This window comes from Orbicella faveolata, unplaced genomic scaffold, assembly GCF_042242905.1.
Source record: "Orbicella faveolata isolate gen_17 unplaced genomic scaffold, um_ofav_v1 contig_1, whole genome shotgun sequence".
Classification (NCBI taxonomy): domain Eukaryota; kingdom Metazoa; phylum Cnidaria; class Anthozoa; order Scleractinia; family Merulinidae; genus Orbicella; species Orbicella faveolata.
In genome coordinates this window covers 36,947,501-36,971,215 of record NW_028301536.1, presented here as the reverse complement: position 1 = coordinate 36,971,215, position 23,715 = coordinate 36,947,501, and the positions used below count along the sequence as shown (strand labels likewise).

General features: G+C 38.7%; 1 protein-coding gene and 1 pseudogene across 1 annotated transcript; both read right to left on the bottom strand.

Moving 5' to 3' along the window:
* Positions 1–23,715, bottom strand: part of LOC149118950 (uncharacterized) — a 102,209-nt pseudogene that overhangs the window by 12,381 nt on the left and 66,113 nt on the right.
* LOC149118955 (uncharacterized) lies at positions 10,983–12,406 on the bottom strand. The gene is made up of 2 exons (XM_089292930.1): positions 12,364–12,406; positions 10,983–11,887 (listed from the first exon to the last, which is right to left on the bottom strand). The coding sequence occupies exons 1-2, from the start codon at positions 12,404–12,406 to the stop codon at positions 10,983–10,985; spliced, it is 948 nt and encodes a 315-aa protein (XP_089149056.1).

Below are 23,715 nucleotides of genomic sequence, written 5' to 3'. Positions count from 1 at the left end.
TGATCAATCGATGACAATCGATCATCGGAAACCAATCGATCAATCGCTATCAATCGATAACAATTAGTTAATTGTTATCGATTGCTATCGGCCAATCGATGACCAATCGATAATAACAAGCTCGAGTCCTTACTAGAAATACTTGGCTTGTATCTTGATATTTTAACCTATTTTTATGTAGTCACGTCAATACGGGCCATAATGTGTCTGGTAGGGTCAGTCTATTTCTTACTTGTTCTGACTCGCGTCTTGAGATTGTTATTTGCAAGCTTCATGTTCGCAAGTATTAATCTTGTTTCATTTTTGTACGATGGCAATGAGCATTTTCTTCCCATGGACTGCCAGTAACCAGAAAACTTTAAACCGTACGTTTCTGTTGTAACTTGAAAGAGTACGAACATTTTCATCCCAGTTTAGTTTATGTTAACAATGTTAATTTTCTTGCATTATACCCACATTTAGAGAGATCACTAAAGTTATTGTTACTGTTGTTGATGGTAACGATGATCTTCACAATTACATGTCACCATATTTCTCCTGTCAAATCATTTTTTTACCTCCCCAAAAGATATGGTAATCGATGACAATCGATGACAATCGATGACAATCAATGACAATTGATGACAATCGATGACAATCGATGGCAATTAAAAAACACAAATTTTTTGGCCATCGATTGGTCATCGATTTCCGATATCAATCGATTAATTGTTATCGATTGATATCGATTGCCATCGATTGTTATCGATTATCGGTTTCATCGATTGATCACGCCGGGAAAGAATGCAACAAAAGTGTTCGAAACAACCAGAACGCCATTTTGTGTTCCGAATGTAAACGTTGGTTCCACGCCAAATGCCTTCACATGTCAACGCTTTCTTTCAAGTACTACCTCGACCAACCTAATCTAGACTGGATATGTCCAATGTGCTCACTGCCGAGACTTAGTGACTCATTCTTCTCCGAAGAAATGGACTCTATTGACCGAATCCCTGAAGCTTCGAACGAAATAAAATATGCAAATCAACAAATGGCTGACATTTGCGATATCGATAACGAAGACGACAGCTCGGCGTTCAATCAGTTCATTAGAAGGAGAAAAGAGAAACCAGGCGAGGTTCTTCTTATTCACCTAAATATTAATAGCCTGCAGAACAAATTCGAAGAACTGAAGAGTATCAGCGACGAAGCGAAACCACACATTGTCTTCATTTCGGAAACAAAAATCGACGGGTCGTATCCGAATGACCAATTCAATTTATCAGGATACTACATGTATCGTCGTGACAGGAAAAAAGGAGGTGGCGGGCTTCTGGCTTACTTTCACTCCACTATACCCTCGGAAGAGTTGAAACTGCCTAAGACGTATAAGACTTTTGAAGCCCTAGCTGTTGAGGTCAGACTGGGAAATCTCGATACATTATTCATCGGAATATATCGGCCTCCGAAGGTCAAGCAAGCAAACCACCAATACTTTGTAGCGGTTGAGGAAGAATTGAACGATATCTGCATGTGGGCGTCCTTAAAGAAGCAGGCGATTGTCATCACGGGTGATCTAAATATGGACAGACTAAGACCAGACCGCATAGAGGGAAAAGTCTTGTTAGACCTTAAGGAAGTGTACGATCTGCAATGTTTGATTACCAAACCAACTAGGGTTACGCCTAAGTCTGAGACGTTACTGGATGTGATACTGACAAACAAACCTCAACTTTTCAAGCGATGCGGGGCAATTAATCCTGAGATCAGTGACCACCATCTCATTTATGGAATCATAACACAATATATATATCAGCACAGGCGTAAGACCGTTTCTTTCAGGAGCCTTGAAAATGTAGACAAAGACTTGCATCATAATGACCTCCTGATTGCCCCGTGGTGCGTTGGAGAGATTTTCGACTCACCTGACGATCAATACAACTACTTGTCCACCCTGCTTAATAGTGTCTTAGACGAACACGCTCCAAGGAAGAAAATTAGAGTAAGGGAGAAGGATGTGCCTTACATGACCAACCAATGGAAAAATGCCATAAGACAAAAACGAAAGCACGCACAAAATTATGCGCGGAACCGTTCCCCTGAAAACTGGGAGCTTAAGAGAAAATGGCGCAACATAGCCACCAGAGAAAGGAGAAGAGCAATCAAAAATTATTGGAAACAAAAGTCGGACGAGCTGAAAACTAAGCCTAGAGATTTCTTCAAGACCTTTAACCCATTCCTCCGCTCAAAAGGAAAACAGGTTACAAACATTTCCCTAAGAGTCAATGAGAATATCGTTACAGATCAACAATCTGTAGCGGAGGTGATGGGTGATTATTTCTCCACAATGGCAAATGATATCGGTGGTCAACATGTATTAAAACTGACCGAACAAGACTTTAACAACCAGCAAAGTGTGAAAGCTATCCGTCGTGCTTTCTATGACTCTCACTTTCAATTCGAAAAGACAAATCACAGCCAAGTCGAGAATGAACTCAGAAAGTTAAACACTAGCAAAGCACCGGGATGGGACGAAATTTCGCCAAAAATCCTCAACTTAACTGCTGGAGCCATTGCAGCCCCGTTGACAGGGCTCTTTAACAATTGCATCAGTACGGGACAGTGGCCACGCGGCTGGAAGATGGGAGTGTGGACCCCAGTCTTTAAAAAGGATGACAGGACTAACTGCGCTAATTACCGACCCATAATAGCTCTAAACTCTGTAGCAAAAGTGTTCGAATCTCTGCTCAGTAAGCAAATCAGTGATAAGACTGACTCAGAGATGTATAGCAAAATGTCAGCCTACAGGAAAATGCATTCTTGCGAGACCAATCTCATACGTGTGACAGAGGACTGGAAAAAAGTTATGGACAACAAGGAATGCGTGGCAGTCTTGTCAACGGACATGAACAAGGCTTTCGACTCTCTACATCATGCTCTCATGATAAAGAAACTTGAGGCGTACGGGTTCTCTCACACATCTCTAGAGCTTATGCGTTCCTATTTTCAAGAAAGAAAAAATCGAGTCAAAATTAATGGTGTGACTAGTTCCTGGAAAGACCAGTCAAGGGGCTGTCCCCAAGGTTCATCGTTTGGACCGCTGCTCTGGAACCTGTTCCAAAACGATTTATCCCTAAACGTACATACCAGCAATCTGTTTATGTACGCTGAAGACCACCAGGTATATTTCAATGGAACACGCATCGAATCTATAGCTTCCTCCCTCAAGAATGAAACAAAAACTGTATCACAATGGTATAAGGCCAACCTTCTCCAAGCTAATCCGAACAAATACCAAATTCTAGTCATGACACCTCAACGGGCTGACAAGAATGCAATGGACACGTGTACCATGACAATTGACGATCAACAAATTAGACCGACGAGGAACCTGAAGACACTTGGAATAAATATGGATGACGAACTCTCCTTCAGCGATCATGTTAGCGACATATGCAAGAGGGCCAGCCAAAAAGTGGGTGTGTTAGCAAGACTTCGTAATCTCATTTCATGTGAGACTAAGCTCCACTTATATCTAACTGCAATAATCCCTAATTTAACATACTGCCACACAGTTTGGCACTTCTGCAAAGCTTCTGACAGGCGCAAGCTTGAAAGAGTACAAGAACGCGCGCTAAGAATCATCTTTAACTCCAAGACAGACACCTACGATGCTCTTCTAAGCCGTGCAAAGCTACCCTCCCTTCACAATAGACGTCTTCAGGATATCGCGATCCTAATGTTCAAAGTGAAAAACGGCCTTGTACCTGACTACATAATGGAACTTTTTAGAAATTCGAACAAGGGCTATTCTATTAGAAATGCTGACTTCGATCTGCCTCGTTTCTCTTCAGTTCGTTATGGAAAACACTCCATTAGATATCTTGGTCCTTACCTTTGGTCAAAACTGAGCGCAATTGACAAAAATAGACTGACCATCGGTAACTTTAGAAACAAAGACCTCAGTGCTCTAATCGAGGATGCGTGTTCAAACTGCCTTATATGCACTTTTTAATTTTTGAACTACTCACTTAAATATCAATTTTTATTTCTCTCTTGTATTATACTGTATTTGTAATTTCAGAAACAGTTTTTATATTATTTATAATTGTTTATTCTTACTTATTCCTAGTGTACCCAATTAATTTTAATTCGTATTCTTAACTGTACATTTTCGATCTCAATATATTGTAACGTAGTAGTGTCCCCAATTAGCTTCTGTAAGCTAAATACCTACCCTGACACTTAAATAAAGCTATTATTATTATTATTATTATTATTAATATTATTATTATTATAATAATATCAGGGCTTCAACGAGATTCGAACCCGTGACCTCCGCGATACCGGTGCGATGCTCTACCAACTGAGCTATGAAGCCACACATTGGGAGCGAGGTCAATTAATTGAGTTCGCTCCCAATGTGTGGCTTCATAGCTCAGTTGGTAGAGCATCACACCGGTATCGCGGAGGTCACGGGTTCGAATCCCGTTGAAGCCCTGATTTTTTCAGGCTTCTTCTTTCCAATTGCTTAAATTGGAAAATTTACTGCGATGATCATTCTTCACTTTCATGTTGAATTCTAATCAGTAACAAACTCCTTGACTGTGACAAAACTCAACTTTGTCACACTCAGCTTGTTCGAGCAGGCTACGGCCATATAAACAGGAAAAAAAAAATGTTTCCGCCGTTTTGTCTGAGTACCCCCTACGGAGAGACGGTGTCGTTCGACAAAGACGAGGTCGGGTTGTTCTTATTTACGTGTTTCACGTTATTATCACTATTTCAGGACACAAAGAAAAACAACGACCTACCTGACAAAATCAGGCTTGATTCGAGGAAAGAGGTCTTGGGCCAGAATCGTCTGACTTTTGAATCGATTGGAAACAGTGTTTTGCGATCCTTTTACCGGAAATTCGGTTAACTTCCACTGAAGCAGCTTTTTACCGTGTTCTCTTGTCTCAGCCTCTTTACTTGCTATTGGGGTATTAAAGCCGCTCACTGTTGTGTCTGTGTATTATACAAAGTCGGGTTTTCTTTCAGAAAGCACTACCTTCGTAAGTTCTGGCTTTCAATTTGCTTTTGAATTTATAAACAACCATGTTCTAATATATTCAAGACAGGTGTTTTCCGAAATATTTATCGGCTTGACTTGGAGACTTGGATACTTGGGGTAGTTCGGTTGTGTTGTATCAGAAGCCATAATCGGGGACGGAGACCGTAAGCGCGCGCTGTTTTTAGTATTGGGGCTGTCCCCATGACATGGGACAATTTTTCTATTTTTAGAACAAATTACGCCATCGTGTAGGGTACACGCGCGTACACGCTGCGAGGATTTTTGCCAATGTAGCGCGGGGAGATGGCGTCCGAAATTCTCGAAATGTTTGATGCTTTTGGCCCACAACTCAATACGTTCATATCTGTTGGAATTTTACTTCAGTATTTTCGTCGTAAGCTGCTCCAGTTTGAGTAAAGTAAGACAGTGTCGAATTTAGTTATGTCCCGCTTTATTTCACTGACCACGTTATGTTCCGCTGCTTCTTTTACGAGAGCTCCACGTTACTCCACTCTAAGTTTCACATATGTTTAAGATTAGCAGCTTTTCCATGACACAGCGAAAAACTAGTCGGATATATTTGGATATAGCAGCGTTTCAGGACTTCAAAGTTTCCCTCCTCTTGCTACACGCTTGCGAGGATTTCGCGAGAGTCTATCACGACTGAAAAGTAAAAAAAAAAAAATAATAATTGCAAGTTTGAGTTTCGCCTGAATTGCAAGCAACGCTTGATGTTTCATCAAGGCTCAATAAGTGACAATAAGTTTATGTCTGTAGATGCTGCTGAGTTTTGTTTGTGTAAAAATCCAACAAATCGTGTCTGTTGTCAATGAATAAGAGCGCCCGCCGATCTGTGTTTTATACAGTCCGTAAAACATGACAAATTGGACTCCTGCACTTTCGTGTGAAAACGTACCGGCAGGTTTCTTTCACAGGTCAAAGGTCACAGGTCACAGGTCACAATCAAAACACTCAGTAAATTTCGCGATGTAACAATTACCGAGATTCCCGAGAGGTTTATCGATGTTTCCATGCAACAAACCCTAACTATAAATGTTTTACTCTATAATTTTAATGAAAAAGTTTCTAGGGGTGGTATATGTACGAAATGGGTTGAAATGTAGCTTTCAGACATGTAGTGTTAATATATTTTATCGTAATAAGATAATTCATTATGATAGCAAATTGAACTGTTTTATTTCTATATATATATATTTTTTGGAAATCTTTGCAACGAGTATGTACTAAACAGAAACAAGAGGGTCCCCTATACCTAATCTGAAAACAATTTCACGCATAAGTAATTGGCCTTTTCATGCATCACAAAAGATTCGAAAACAGCTTCACCTTAACAGAAAAAGTCACTTTTCACGTAAAAATGCAAAGGCTAAATCATGTGTCACATAAAAATACAAATTCTATCCACGTTTCGCAAAACATACAGAACCCTCCATTTTGATGCATCGAAATGCCGTGTGCATGTGTGACACATCGTGACAGACTAGATTCTTGGTCCTCCTGGTTCACTGTCGCTGTGGTTAGTTCTCAGTCGCGTGGAATGGGCAGGTTTTACATCTAGTTTGGTGTAGTTTACGAGCTTTAATGACGCTAAAATCTGCAAAAAAAGTGGACAATTATTCCCGCAAAAGTCGTTGGTTCACAAATCACGCGTAAGTAAATGCATAATTCACGGATCAGTGTAATATTGAAAGGCTACAAACAATTTATGTTTTCAACAGAAGTAAGTCTTGGCTTTCTTTGGATCAATTTTTTTTTAATTTCAGTGCTACAACTGATTTCCCCTACGCGTTTTTTTTTTTTTTTTTTTTTTTTTTCAGAAAAGAGCTGTTATAGTTGCACTTGGGACGCACTTGTATGCATCTGCTCTATGACGTTTATTTTCGCATATTTTTGGGTGACCTCTGACCTGTGACCTGTGAAAGAAACCTGCCGAAAACGTACATCGAACTCAGATAATATCTCTAGTTTTTAAATATGTTCAAGGTTGATAATGTTTGAGAACATATTAAAAGCTTAGCTGAAAATATGTGAATGCAGTTGAAATAATCGGCAAAGTTACGATGACGCTTTCTTTAATCAACTCGAACAACGATTTCGATTTTGCTGGTTGAGTTATCAAAACTCCTTTTCCATTTTATTTTCGCAGTGTAAAATTTCACTATGCTAAAGAAACACACGTGATGTAAGCTGCCTTTTGGCGTTGGTGAAAATTGTTGCAGCATCTCAGTACAAAAGACGAAAAAAATCTTTGTCAAGATTTGTTGACAATTGAAATCACCAACTCGGACTTGAAAGTGCACGCGCTGCTCTATGCAAATGAGCTACTCAAAAACTTTTGCAAACTCGCCAAACAAACAGAAACTATCAAAAACAGGTTTTGGTTATGATTAAGCATTGTTTGGGAAACTCTCAAATTAACTCGATACCAGAGTAAAGAGTTTTCTTTCATGACTTTTCCTTACAGAACAAACGCAAAAGCTTACGCGTTCAATTAGCGCGAGCAGATATTATTCATTCACAGCGCGAAATTGAAGTCTTGTTTTCGACCCTGAAAAACTCAGCTTTTCCATTAGCTCAGAGCATGAAACTACATATAAGCGCCTTGGTTCTAAGTCCCTGCCTTATTCAACGCCATCGCTGTGAAAAATCCGCTAGAGAATCTCGCAACTCTCACCATTTGATCACGCAACGTGGCAACATCCACACGAGAACCCACGACATGTGCGTGGATCCGCGCGGATATATAACGATATATAACAACATATATGTTGTCAGGATGGCGCAATTTGTTCTAAAAATAGAAAAATTGTCCCATATCATAGGTGCGCGCGGATCCCAAAACTTACGGTCTCCGTCCCCGATTATGGCTCCTGGTTGTATTTAACATTATAAAATAACTGAGATACTACGCACGCTCTGATTGGTCAATAGAATTGCTAAACCTATGTTCTATTGTACCGGTAAACCACGGTTCCCGATGTATGGCAGCTCTACGCGGGAACTAGAGAACTCGGAACTCTAGCGATAACAAATGTAATAAACAGTTTTGCCTTTCACTGGCTGAGATAACAATAACACGAATATCTTTTCATTCAACATATAGGTGGGAACATCTAGGTGGAAAAAAACGACCAGAAGTTGGTCGTCATATGAAGCGTTATCTCTTTTTCCACGGCAAAAAGTTTAGGCCGACACCAGTCACGCTTGAGATTAAATTAAGGAAGTTTTAACCCCTTTTTTCAGTGCTTTCTACGGTCTGTGGAGGACGAAGTCAGCCGGGCTTGATTGAAAGGGGGTTGTCGAAAAAACAGGGAAAAGATTTCTTTCTATGAGAAATTTTGAGTTTAAACCCAATGCATGCATGCATAACACAATAAATGAATTTGGTCTCCCGACATAAGCTTAGCTTTCAAGCAATAGTTTTCATTTAGCAAAATACAGAGAAATACGGACTTCATAGCCTTCAGCATAAGATAATCAATTCTGAATAAATTTGGGAAGCAGCGTTTCTGTAACTAACCTTTATTCGATTCGCAAAACTTTGGGAAGTTATCGTTAAACACTGCTTTGAATCACTTCGCCAAGCACATGAAGTTTGGACTACTTGCACACTTTTCGTACAGCCTTTTGCTTTCGTAATGACCAATTCCACCTACGAATTCCTGCATTTTCCCGTCAGAATACTTTTGAGTTAATTAATAAACGTTTTGGCATTCGTTAACATTTCTTAACTAAAAGTTTGCTCACGGAAAACCTAAGGAAAATAAAACCGTCAAGTGACACTCTGAGAGTGATTCGTTATCGCAGCGTTTTGGTTTCGTTGAAGGGTTTCAACTGTTTACTGTTCTGTGACATGGATGATACATGTTCTGTCATTCAAGTACAGACGCGTTTCTCATTTACACTTTTTTGGTTCCAGCCTTGTGACCCAAATTCCATTTTCTCGGTGCATAAGTGGAAAATACCGGTGTCCATAATAGATTAGGCTATCCACTGGATAGTACTAAAAACAGTGCCAACAATGGGGCGCTATCATCAGTATGAAACGCAAAAATAAAGGTATTTTTCCTTCGATGGAAACATAAAAGTAATTGTTAAGTTTTGTTCAAAATTACCATATAAACGGTACTCGAGCAATAAAAGCATGTTATAATGTGTTACGCATGCAAAAGAGTGTGATGTAAAAAATTTAGCAGACCACTTCAATTTTGTTGTTGCGTCCTACAAAGAAATCACCAAATACCAATTAAAAATTTATTTCGACCTTCAGTTATTAACTTAATCAGTTTCTTACGTTTCATGAGTTTTTTCAAATCACTTTTTCAAAATATTATGCAAACTATCTGTTAAGCCATCTGCCAAAAATCTCGCTTTTACAGTATTGCTCACTTATATGGGTGTCTGAAGCTGTAATTACATGTGCATATATTGAGATATCTTTCATTACAACTAGAGAATTACAAGATCATTTTCATACATTGCTGAATTGTGACACTATTGCTTTACTTCTAGTTAGAATCATCCAATGAAACAACTGCTGACAGATACTAACAACCCTGTGAAAGCATTTAAAGCTAAACTCATCTGAACAATTATTGAAATGTTAATAATGTTAATTAATTTTATAGTTGTTGTTTTTTATCGATTATATGCATAATTAATTCAGGTATTTTTATTTATTATATTTACTCATTTAATCTATAGTTAGTCTTTTTGTGACTGAAAAGCCCCTTTGGGAGAGTTAGAAACAAACTATGTATGTATGTATTTTATATGTTACAAAGTAACTATGCCTAAGTTAAGTCTTTTCAACAAACGGTAAAATCACGACTCAAGTCTTAGCTGGTCTATAAACTCTAAACAAAATACAATGCCCAGAATCGTGAAATTAATTAACGTTAATTGAGATATATAGCGAATACATGATCTGGAATTTCATTTCCTTAGGTTCTTCTCCTAATGAATTTTTTTAGCAATTGAAGAACCATCATCTAAAAGCATATAACAAATGTCAAAACAGAGACACGATGTCCCAAGATGGAGAGAATAAAATGCATCAATTTGTTATCCAGTAATTGAAGTGACCTGTGCAATCGCCAGACTTTCCATACGCTTTTCTTAAAGCGCAAAGATCGTCGAAAACTAACTTCAGGTAAACTGAGCACTTTAGCGCCAACAATGGGTGCTAAATACCCCAGGGGAACTCCCATAGGAAAAGGACGGAGTTGCTCGTGGGAAATTTTTAAAAGAACCCCTAAGAGGTACCAAGATCCTGCTTTGTGGGTGTGGTTTGAGATTGTTTTCACCCCTACAAGGTACCGTTTCAAGAACAGCACATTATCTCCTGTCATATTTTTTCGGCTCAATACCCTAAAAAATACCACAAAAGTTCCCGCTGTGGATCTTTTGAGGCTGAACACCTTGAGAGGTACCAAAACCGCGTTTTTAACCCCCAAAAATCTCCTATCTTTTTTACATGGAAGCTCCCCCCCCTCCGGCTAAATACGCCTCAGTCGTGTAGCTACAAGAGCTTTGTTTTCAAGATACATCCCTCCAAAGATTAAAATCAATTAATACTATGTTGTTTTTAAAGTGATGTTTGCCTATTTATTTACAAACTTTCCAAGTGGCAGGTTTAAAAACAAAAGGAATCCCCTGCGAGTTAAAGTCCGACCCACACAAGGATTGAGAAGAAAAAAGAAAATATAATAATAAACACGCTTGCCTGGGATTAATGCAGCTGCATTTAGGGCAGACAATTTTGACACATTTCACGAGAGTTTGACTCATTTTGCGATTATAGAATTTTCCAGAAAGTTACGACGCTCGACACCCTGACATTTAAAACTCATTTTGGTAATCTACAAGTGCAAAAGATCTTGTTACAGCTGTGCCTGGAAAATAAGCCTTAATACAAAGCCTCGCACTATGAAAGTCTCGTATTAGGAAACATTTCTTCCAATTTATCTGCTCTATCTCTGAGACACCGGGCCGCTTCTGAACCTTTGTTGTTGATTATATCTCTGACAGTGAACGTCAGCTGCAGGATTTCACTGGTTAGAAAAGCTGCACTCTCTGCGATAATTAATGCACCCGCCACGTTGGCTCCGACTTTTCCCTCAGCGTGGACAGTCCAAGCTGCAGTTTCTCTCGCTCTACTAGCACCCGCGGTCAGGCCGATGCTGGAAGCCTCTCTGGATCCAGTCTCAGCGACTCCTCTGGTTGCTGTAGTTGTGGCCCCTGTCACACCAAGTCCCACTGCTCGTCGAGATACGGCTCGCACTCCATATTCAGAAAGAAGTCTATCATGTAGATCAGGATGAAGAATACTCGTTATGGAGGTAACAACCAGATGGTTTGGACCAAGCCTTCTGGCAGCACGACGGGCAAGTTGCATCAATTGATGCTGACTTTTTCCCTTTGTCAACAAGTGAATTTTTGCCCTAACGATATTTATTGCACGTTGAGCATTTTCCAAGGCACCATCTGCTTCCTGGATATGACTGGAATTGATGCTGCTTTCTATAGCATTTGCACCAAGTTTTATGCCAGTTCCGGCCATCCCCGCTACTGTTCCTGCCGCATATAAAGACGTAGCTGCACCACCTGTCATGACTGTAGCAATTCCTCCACCCACTGTCATAACAGCGCTTAAGATCTGGGCACCACTTCCAGCAGCAGAGGCAACCTTGCAATTTTTCGACACCTGATCGAGATAATCTGCGGTAGAACGTAAATGTTTAACTGTATTTTCTACCACAGCGTTCATTTCCTGGACGTTTTCGGCTACGGCATCGATTTCTTGTACCATTTGCTCCATTTCAGCCTGATCTAAGACACAAATTAAAAAAAGGCCAATTTTGAAGCAATTCTAAGATCTAATTATAAAAACACATTGCGTATGTGGAAAAGGGAGAGGGCTCACTCTTATTGGGAAAATACAAATCGTCAAATCATTTGCCATCCCAAAATTTATGTCTAAAGCTTCCCTTATTCATGTCTCTAATAATCTCATACAGTCAGCCAACAAAGAACTTTATAATTTCATTTGGAAAGAAAAGGATAAGATAAAACGGTTAGTTTTGATTAATGACATATAATATCGAGGGTAAAAGATGCTTGACTTGGATTCTATGATTCTAGCGCAAAGAACCGTGTGCTTGAAGGAGTATATTGAAGATCATGTTAGTCCTTGGAAAATTTTCTTGAGTTATTATTTGGATAAAGCAGGAGGAAAGTTTATTTTGCAGAGTCATTAAGAATGTCGAAATTCGCCTATATCGATACCTGGGTTTTGCAAAGACTACCTGGATGCGCGGTCCACTCTCCCAGGGCAGGAGGTGTGTTCATATGAGGATATAATGGATCAACTTGTGTGGAATAATAAATACTTGCGAGTGCAGGTAAATATATATAAATATATATATATGTATATATATATATATATATATATATATATATATATATAGATGTGTAAACGATGTTGGTTTGCCAACGATGATGCCTTGGAGAAAAGGATTCAATGGATACAGAACGCTTCTTCTTTAAATAATTACAGGTTGTATAAACAGAAGAAGATGCGAACTTTTCTCGTAGGAGGTCTTTAATTCAAGTGGACGTTTCGCCCATTCGGGCTTCTTCAACACTAAGAATATCAATACTCGGAATAAAATTTACAAAAAGTGAAAAAGCCTTAAATAAGTTACAAAACAATAACTTACAAAGAGAACAAAGAAATAAAAATTTTTTTCTATAAGATTACACAAGAATTACGTAATAATAAAAATAGCAAAACGCCCGCTAAAAAGCAAATAAAAACAAATAAAATACAGCAGCAAGATGGTGTTAATTGTAGCGAACCCTATTCCTGGAATTAAACTCGCACCTTTTGTTGAGTCCATGAGGTGTGAGGGTGCATAATTGAGCACACCAAAAGGCCTCTCTTGTGAGCAAACGGTCATCAAGACTATTATTATTGACACTAAGATTACACAACTGTTCAATAGTTAAAAATTCAAAATCTGCCAGAGCATGAGGCTCTTTGTTAAAATGAATAGCAACTTCACAAGTACGTTTTTTGGTGATCATAGAAGACTTGTGGTTGCGGAAACGAACTTTAAATTCGTTACTTGTGGACCCAACATATTGCACATTGCATTTCTTGCACGTAACCAAGTAGATGACATTTTTAGATTTACAACTAAGAATCTGCGTAATAGGATACGTCCTGCTAGTACTAGTGCTAGTAAAGCAATTAGATTCCTTTAAATAATCTATCAGATCTATATCGCAATTATTTAAAGGAATCTAATTGCTTTACTAGCACTAGTACTAGCAGGACGTATCCTATTACGCAGATTCTTAGTTGTAAATCTAAAAATGTCATCTACTTGGTTACGTGCAAGAAATGCAATGTGCAATATGTTGGGTCCACAAGTAACGAATTTAAAGTTCGTTTCCGCAACCACAAGTCTTCTATGATCACCAAAAAACGTACTTGTGAAGTTGCTATTCATTTTAACAAAGAGCCTCATGCTCTGGCAGATTTTGAATTTTTAACTATTGAACAGTTGTGTAATCTTAGTGTCAATAATAATAGTCTTGATGGCCGTTTGCTCACAAGAGAGGCCTTTTGGTGTGCTCAATTATGCACCCTCACACCTCATGGACTCAACAAAAGGTGCGAGTTTAATTCCAGGAATAGGGTTCGCTACAATTAACACCATCTTGCTGCTGTATTTTATTTGTTTTTATTTGCTTTTTAGCGGGCGTTTTGCTATTTTTATTATTACGTAATTCTTGTGTAATCTTATAGAAAAAAATTTTTATTTCTTTGTTCTCTTTGTAAGTTATTGTTTTGTAACTTATTTAAGGCTTTTTCACTTTTTGTAAATTTTATTCCGAGTATTGGTATTCTTAGTGTTGAAGAAGCCCGAATGGGCGAAACGTCCACTTGAATTAAAGACCTCCTACGAAAAAAGTTCGCATCTTCTTCTGTTTATTCAACCGATATATATATATATATATATATATATATATATATATATATATATATATATATATATATGTTTATATAATGCCTTCTTTCACAATACATGTGGGATAAGTAGAGTGGAATATTTGGTTTCTAAAGATAATACTTTTCTAGGAAGTGAAAAAATCCTCAATGCAACACTAACTCCAAGTCAATGTTTCCTCTTAATGGGAGTGGCTAGTGTCATACCGAATGAATGGTGTTCCACCATCAAGGGAAATATTGTTTAGGTTGAACCACCTCTTTCTACTGAAAATACCTTTCAAGTACCAATAAGGGGTGAGCTGTTAGATCTATCAAGTTTATCCTCCAAAACACTTTATAGAGAGTTTCGTTGCCGTAGAGAGATTCCCTCGACGATCAAGCTAAATTAAAAGATGAGAACCCTAATCTCTCTATCGACTGTCAAAAAAATCATCTTTTTTTTTATTATTTTTATTTAACCGACAAAACGTTTTTATACAATTCAATTACAAAAAAAAAAAAAAAAAAAAGTGGAAACTGGAGACTGGAAAAAAATCTATTCATCAGCCTTCTGTGTTACTTTGGATACAAAGTTGAGCGCATTTCACTACAAATTGCTGAATCGTATTGTTTTCACAAATAATAAACCTTTTAAAGATAGGATTGTACATTGTAGAAGAAGGTCCCTCGAGCATTTACTGTACTTCTGTAGAGCAACTGAGGTCTTTTGGAAAGAGGTGTTATCATGGCTGGCCATCCATAAAAACGAAATATTAGATTTTACACTCATGGATGTTATGTTTGGTAAAGTTGATATTGATAACGATTTTAAGGTAATCAACCACATCCTTTTGCTTGTAACATTTTTAAGCGATGACGTATTGTGTGACGTCATCGCTTTATGCTGGCATGCATGCATTCCTTTGGATAGAGATTTCGCATAGTTTGTGAGGCAGCGTTTGGGAGGCAGCGTGGCCGAGTGGTTAGGGCGCCGGACTTGAAATCCGGAGGTCGCGGGTTCAAGTCCCACTCTGACCACTTTGCTGGAGTTGTTTCTCGGTAGACCCTAGGTCAACTCCTCGGTCATGCTTGTTAATAGCCAACTGGTCTGCCTCCCGCCAGTTGGGATTTTTAAGCCTATTACATTTAGTTGATATATTTGTTTCCTTCATTTAAAGTGGCATGCCTGTGAACTAGCTAGGTGTAGCTAAGTGCATTGACCACTATAAACAACAAACAACAACAATTTTTTTTTTGTCGCGCTTATGTCTGTGCGCTTAAGACGCGCACTTTTTATCCCCCTGTGGAAGCGAAATGCAATCTGGGAGTTCCTTTGCTGCTTTCGTTTGCTGTTTGTAGGTTCAGCGGAGTGCTTTTAATTGGAGCTTTTAAAAGAAGATTTAGGGGTGGATTTTGGTTTAAACAGTATCGGATAAATTTGCGTTCACGGGCAAACGCATAATAAGAACATATCCTCCATACATACAAGTTTAGATAGACAAGTAAGTCGCACAGGCGATAGGTGAAGGCTTTGCGGCTTTCCTTTGCTGTTTGTATGATCAGCAGACTGCTTTTAATCGATATGACAAGTATACAGTTAAAACAACAAATTAATTTCCGGTGAGGTAAGTAGTGTTGCCAAATATTTTTAAAGATAATAAGGTGTCGATTTCAGAGAGAGTAACATTCCTTTGCGGGTTTCCTTTGCGGCTTTGCTTTGCTGTCTGTAGGATCAGCGGAGTGCAGTTAATTTCAGCTTTTAAACGAAGATTTGGAGGTTGATTTTGGTTTATACAGTGTTGGATGAATTTGCGCTCACTGGCAAACTCGTAGTAAGAACATATCGTCCTTACATACAAATTTAGATAGATAAGCAAGTCGCACACGCGATAGCTGAAGGGTCTACATAAAATTTACGGATTGGTAGCGCAGTTGTACTTTTGCCAGTCTTGAAGTGAATTGAATGAGCATTGTATGAGCACTGAAATATACAGTTTACAGTAGTGATAATGAATTCAGGGTACGATTCATTTGGAGTTTTCAGTTTTTTATGAAGTTTTGGAAATGTGCTGTTTTATATTTTCTGTCAACGAAAGAGTGGTTGTGATTAAACAATCGATAATCGTTTTGTCAGGGTAAAGACAATACGAATGTTCATTGATGACAAGTATACGGTTAACAACAAATTAGTTTTCTCTGAGGTAATTAGCGTTGCCAAATATCTTCAAAGATAATAAGGTGTCGATTTCAGAGAGAGAAACTTGTACTTTGCGGCTTTCCTTTGCTGTTTGTAGGATCAGCGGAGTGCTTTTAATTTCAGCTTTTAAACGAAGATTTGAGGGCATTGACCTACAAGCTGTTTACCAACCAAATAAATTCTTTAAAAAAACTGGAGCAAACTTTGGTATCATTTGTTCCTTTTTACTTGAAAAATGTCCTGAAGAACTCAAATACCTGAAAAACCCTGCACATTTCTAAAGTTAGAACAATTATTGTGCTAGATGTTTTTCACCCACCTCCGTTCATTTCTAATAGACCACCCCTTGAATTCCCTTTCGAAACCTATCGTTTTGATTATGTAGTGTAAGTAGCCAACTAATTCCTACATGATACAAATTGCGATAGTATTAAAATTCTACCATGACGCCGAGGCTTAGGAGACTAAAACAAAAGACTTTGTTTATGCGTGCCTCAAACGCGATGTGATTTCTTTTTTTTTATTCCCCCTCACAGCTGCCTTAGAATTTTAATATGTCGAAATTAGCATTTAACAATAACAGAGTTGATACCAAAAAAGGAAAGACCAAATATTGAATTGTGTAAGAAAGCACCATGAATCGAAATAGGCCTTTTTACAGTTGTGTGCTTAGTTACGTGGCCATGAATGCAAGCGAGGCTGGAGGTAGCCTTGCTTTGATACAGACCTCTCTGCTTTGTTCATTTAAATGTCAACTAGTTAGCATAAGAACAACTTGATTACTCAACAAAAGCAGTGAGGTCTGTCTCAAAATTAGGTCAACTCCAGCCTCGTTGCCATTCAAAGGCCAAGTCACTAAGCAGACAACTGTAAAATGGTCTATTGAAAAGATCAAGACGGATGAAATAGGCTGCATTCGATATCTTAAATTCAGCTTGATAGCGAGGCCCAGAAGCAGAAACAACAGAAATGATAAACATGCTCATTCAATTTCCATTTTGAACTTGGAAAATATAATTTTCCAAGTTGTAGTGGTGAAGCGATTTCACTCCATCACTCCTTCACTTCCTGTTAGACATTTGAAACCCCGGAGGGGAACTCCCACATGAAAAGGTTAGAGATGCTCGTCGGAAAATTTGAATTTAACTCCCAAAGGAGACTAATATGGGAGTTGCTCGAGCTTCATTAGACCTCTAAAAGATACCACTTAAGAGCGAATTTTTCTAATTAGCAAACATAGCACGGCAGAAGTTGAAAAATCGATTTTTCTCTCTTTTTGTCCACAAATAGCCCTTAGGTAGATATGAAACGCGATATAGTTTTTTGGAGCTCGAAGCGCTTTAAATTCGAGAAAATCGAGGAAAACGCTTTTCGCCTCGACGGTCACCAAACTGGCCGATCGTAAAGGCTTAAAATTAGTAATCTGAACTTGATTTGCGTTCGCGTGTAAAGGAAAACCAAAACTTATCGATACTTTTTCTTGAAAGACAAAGTATTCAGCTATCCAAATCAGGTTAGAACTTGACCTGAGCGCCATTTGAGAATAAACACACATTTTTTAAAAAAATCCCTTTCAGTTAAAAGGTCGAATTCCTTATTTACGAAAAAAATTCAGAGATATTTTTCGACATGTGCCATAACTCCAAATTCCTTGAAACTTCACCTTTGGAGCACCTTTATGTTGTTGTAAAACATGTATGAAAATCAGCTTGGGTTTCTTTTTGAGTGCTTTTTGAGGCCCGGCTGAAAAACCCCGATTTTACCTAAAACATCACGAAAAGTAAACAATGGACATCTACGCTTTGGTCGGAGGGCAAGCGGGTACAGGCATTTAAGAGCTTCTGCCTGAGAGACCGGGGCAGACTTGGAAATGAAGGTCGGCCGATTTCGCTTAAAATTGGTACACAAAGTTGTTATGTGGGCTTATGTAATATGCCAAAGTTTGAGGTTCAACGACCTTTTTTTAGCCGACTTCTGGATATCAGCCCCTCAGGGATCCCCAGAGGCTGATTTTCAGTGCTATTTTCGTCAATTTTCAATCTCTCTTTTAGCCGACTTCTGGATATCAGCCCCTCAGGGTCCCCAGAGGCTGATTTTCAGTGCTATTTTCGTCAATTTTCAATCTCTCTTTTAGCAACGTACAACTGATTTCAGACAAGACCAAAACCATATTTGCAATGCACTATTCGTAGGCGTTTATGGGTGAAAACATTAGCTCACGGGAATTTTTCGTTAGCCCGTGGCTGTTATCACAACTTGGTCCTATTTGAGGCACACGGGAAGCAACCGGAAATGGCCTGTTTTTCAGACCGCATATTTTCCATGCCCATGTTTTATATCGTGAAGTCTCAGTATCCCTGCAAAGTTCAGCCCTTAGTTTAGTAATATCAAGAAAAAAATACTGAGGTTGAGGCTTTTTTACTACGAAACACTTCAAGAGAAATTACCTACTACGTACTTCCTGCCAAAGTCTTAATTCGTTACTAGGAGAGATTTTTAGACATTAGCCGCAAAATTAACATACAATTAATGATCTCGAAGTGAATTATTAAAAGGAAATATATATTTACAAACCATAGGCTAGAAATGAATTTTCCTACTGACAGATTTGAAACTAAATTTTATGCAGCATTTGTACCCTGTACCCTGGGCACTGGAATGTGATGAAGGGGGAACTTTAAACGTTGATAACAGGAAAAGTAATCAAAATACAATGAAACAAGTTGTTTACTGAGTGTATAAGTTAGGTGGGAAAAGCTGAGTCCAAAAAGGCCTTATTTATGGGACTCTGCCTTGTTTCCATGACAACCTTGTTTTGTCAGGCATAATTACCCTAAGTTTAAGTTTTCTCATCTCATTCTCTGTTGTTATTGACGTTTTCAAGTTTCTTGGGACAAACATAGTTTTTTGCACCTTTTCATTCCTTTAGTACCCTTTCTCTTCTCTTTTAATTTTGCTATAATTGGCAAAAACGATATTTTGACTTCATGGAATAGTCATGAAATCCAGACTGGTGGATTCAATATGATGGATGTTTTGGAATTTATGACATTTTAACGTCAAGTGCCTTCATAGCTAACTATTCACCATTATTAGAATTTTAAGCCTTGAGTTTTTTTCTCCTTCTCCCTGTCAGGAGATCACAAATACCTTGTGTGACCAGTAGTACTGAAACTTTCGACTAACTACGACACACCCAGAGGTGCTTTCCTTCAAGCTTCGGTCCTTGCTTCTCTTTGGTATCGATTCTAAATACGAATACCATCGTTATGATAGAAATTGTAAGTAAGTAAGCCTCGTGATACAATAGGGGGCCAAATTACTTCCTATTTTCGCTTGGAGATTACATTGTTTGAGCATGACATGCAAAGCGTCTCCGCTGTGATTTAATATTGGGCATGTGAAACTACTTAATTCATCTCCAAGCCCTTTCGACTTTTCATGTCAAACAACATCCAATATGGCGTCGAAAATGTTGACAATTGAATTGTGGGTGGGTAGACAATTTAAGTTAGAGATATTTTGTTCAAATATGTATGCAGATGATGACGGAAGAACGATCCTTGAACAAGTGGAACGAATTTAAGACATTAACGCGTGTAAAAAAATCTTGAAGTGTAAATTCTGGGAGAAACGTATACCCTAGGTATCACAATGCCGAACTCCTAAAATATTCTATCTGAAACGTCAGCGGTAATCTTCTTCGGTTTCTTCAATTTCTTTTTTCTCCTTTATTGAAAGGGTGTTGACATGCCTCACTTTGGTCACGCAAACAGGTGAATTTTCGGAGGTGACGTGGGCAAATCACAATCTTCTTTAATTCATACTTTAACTTCCATTCAGAGAAACTGTCAACTCTGTGGGACGCGGCCAGTTTATTACCACCAGCGCCCACTTTAATTTGACCATCAGGTGGGTAACATCTCGATCTAACGTCGCTAATGGGAGAGTCAGCCGGCTCTGATGGCTTGTTATCTCATGCCCCTCATATGTCATCTTCTTTCCAAAAGGGACACCGTATACTCATGTTTCTACATGTAATTTTCCAGGAGACTAAATTGGAATGCAATAGCCAGACTTTTGCTCCTCTGCCTTTGAAGCACACTCAAATGAAACAAATTAACTTACAGACTGAATAGATTTAATAAGTTCAATTAACTGATCGCAGATAGTTTCTTTTCTTGTAAATAAACAATCCAGCCGGTAAGATGTCCACGTGCTGGCCATATATTCATTTCGCGGTTGCATTTCATCAATTTACGACAGACCGGAGTAAACCTGTAACGTAATAACGCAGTCGGATTCTATACAAAACTGGCAACTGCCTAGCGCATAGCACTGTCGCGGCCTAATGGTTAGCGGGCTGGACTCCGGATCGAGCGCTCCTGGTTACTAGGGCGCTGCCATGTCGTCTTAGGAAAGGCAATTTTCGTTCACAATGCCTCTCTCCACCCAGATGTATAAATGGGAGCCGGTGATTATCATCCTGTTCAGGGAAGAAGAGCAATAACCAATTTAAGCTCCAGCAGGTATAAGGCACCGGACCTTGTGACGACTTACCTTACCACCTCAGCAAGCATACTGGTCATCCTGGGGATTATCGCTTCTTACTATGGAAGTCGGAGTTAAGGGCCAGCAATTCTACAACTAGGGGTGCCATGAGCAGTAGTTTTTGAAGGGAAATCCTCTCCTACCCTGTTTTATCTTTGGATATACAAAGTACACCGATTTAGTCTGGATCTGTACTAACTGAGAAAGCAACAAAAGAAAATTAAAATCCCGATAGAGAAAGGGAAAGTGTGCCAATGAGTAATTTTCTGGTAATTTGGTCAGACATTCAGCGACTTGGCGGGGAAAACGGACCGTCTTGGACGTCCTCAATATATAATACCCAGGCCGTTTGCACTGGGGAACTGGGTATTAATAAATATTCAGTAACATATCCATTCGTTCTTTAGGTTCTCAAGCAAGTTCTATACCTAATCATTCTGTGCAGTATCAAGGAGACGAATCTAGACGAGAAAAAACTGAATTCTAAGTCAAACATAGCCAGCAAACTACAAATAAGTTGGCGTGTCGTAGCGTCGCCATGTACGGTATGAATCATTACTCGCAACAACGCACTCACGACCAATTTATCGCTGAGGCTAAGGTTTTTAACGTTGCTTCACTTTTAAGGGATTATAAGAAAGGGGCATGCCTCTAAACCCGAAGCCAGGTAAGCGTTTATAGTACACTGCAAGTGAATTTATCCAGACACTTTGCATATAGACTCGAAGAGCGAGACTGCATTTTGTATTAGACAATTAGCTATAATTATATTCGAAATTTCTTTAAGGTTCAAAGCGATTTTAAAGCAGTGTTACGAGAGACGTTGTAATTAAATTTAGAGTGATTGATAAGTTGTTTTCTTCAGAAAAGAACTCCCTGACAGGTGGGTTATGATACGAAATGGGATCACAAAGCTTGGCGGCTTATTTCCTGATTTAATTTGCGCTTCATTACTCGGGGCCACAGACTTGTTTCGTTGAACGGGTTGAATAAACTTAATATTGCAGTCTGGACCAAACAAGATGCAATGGTGCATTGTGATTAACCGGCAAGAGATGGATTGTTAGGTATATTTTGTTTTTTTCACAGTGACTCCATTATCTGTAGTTTTCAAGACTTCTTCCACAAAATTTATAACCGTTGTCAGACCAAAATCTGATCGGTGCTAAAAAATCACAGGAAAATTTTTTGATTAACGGTAAGTCGTTTCGGTTACAATTAACTTCAGCGTCTCTAATTCATGACTTAGAAGAAAAAAAGGTATTAATCGAAATTAAATGGCTGATTTTTACAGACACGCTTTGTTGAAACTTTGACCGAAAGTGGCCTGGTTAGTTATTTTCTTGTAAGTTTTTTCTTGGTAAAAAAGCATCAACCTTAGTATTTTTTTCTTGATATTACTTAACTAAGGGCTGAACTTTGCAGGGATACTAAGACTTCACGATGTAAAACATGGACATGGAAAATATGCGGTCTGAAAAACAGGCCATTTCCGGTTGCTTCCCGTGTGCCTCAAATAGGACCAAGTTGTGATAACAGCCACGGGCTAACGAAAAATTCCCGTGAGCTAATGTTTTCACCCATAAACGCCTACGAATAGTGCATTGCAAATATGGTTTTGGTCTTGTCTGAAATCAGTTGTACGTTGCTAAAAGAGAGATTGAAAACTGGCCAAAATTACACTGAAAATCAGCCTCTGGGGACCCCTGAGGGGCTGATATCCAGAAGTCGGCTAAAAAATGTTCGTTGAACCTGAAACTTTGGCATATTACATAGGTCCACATAACGACTTTATGTACCAATTTTAAGCGAAATCGGCCGACCTTCATTTCCAAGTCTGCCCCGGTCTCTCAGGCAGAGGCTTTTAAGTCCTTATATTATGAGTTCTTTGTTGTAATAAGCAAATTGTTTGCTTGCGCCTGTAATATAACGGTAAAACAGTTCAATCTCAACGCCAAAGTGACTTAATTTAACCCGAGTATGTTTTAACGCTTCGAATGCCAGATATTTGTGACGAGATGTCGATTTCACACCAAGGCGAAACAGGAAGTTAAAAACGTTTTACTACGCGGCCTTCCAATAATTAATTTAAGATAACTAGTCGCTAAAGGAGATATTTACTGAATTAAAGCTTAAAAGAGTTGCGTTTTCTGTGACCTATCACGTTTGTTCGCATAAAGTTATTTCAGAGTCATTTCAGGACTGGCAATACAGGTTAAATTTGGTAAAGAAATCTTCAGTTTCATTGTTTATTTTGATTGCAAGTCACGGTTTCATACCCGGCCGTGCAATTTACTATGTTCCACAGAGTGCGTTGTTTTACAAAAAGGCGGCCGTTTATTTCCGAAGTAAAACATGTTACCAATAGTCTTTTGTACTTTTGTCAATATATAGTTCAGTTAAAATTGGTATCTACAAACAAATCGGAGTTCGAATTCTAATGAAAAGTTCGGTCAGAAATATTTCTCGCCAAAGCGAAGTGTTTTTTACTAATGTTTTCACTTTTTTTCGACTTTCTACGATTGGCAATCCATGACTCACTAAAAGACCCGCTTGCAATAGTTAGCTGGACTGCAGAATAAAATATTTAAGCACGCCAAACCCACTTAAGCTAATTAATTTTACCCAGTAGAGGTTGAATTTTCCCAAGAGAATTCTATTTTAGACGTCACGCTGCTTGTAAAAACGATATGTATCCTCAGTTCTCTTGTTCTTTTTTTGCTTCTATTTTTCTTTTTTGCCGACGTGTAAAACATACTGCAACCAGAAAATGATCGAAGCTCTACCCTAAATTAATTTTGAGCCTTTTGCTAACACTTCGTTTGCGTTCGGAACGCGTGACGCGTCATATATAAAGCCGATTGAGGACCTCTTCATATGAGCCCGGTCAACCGGGCTGGCTCGGTTTCCGAG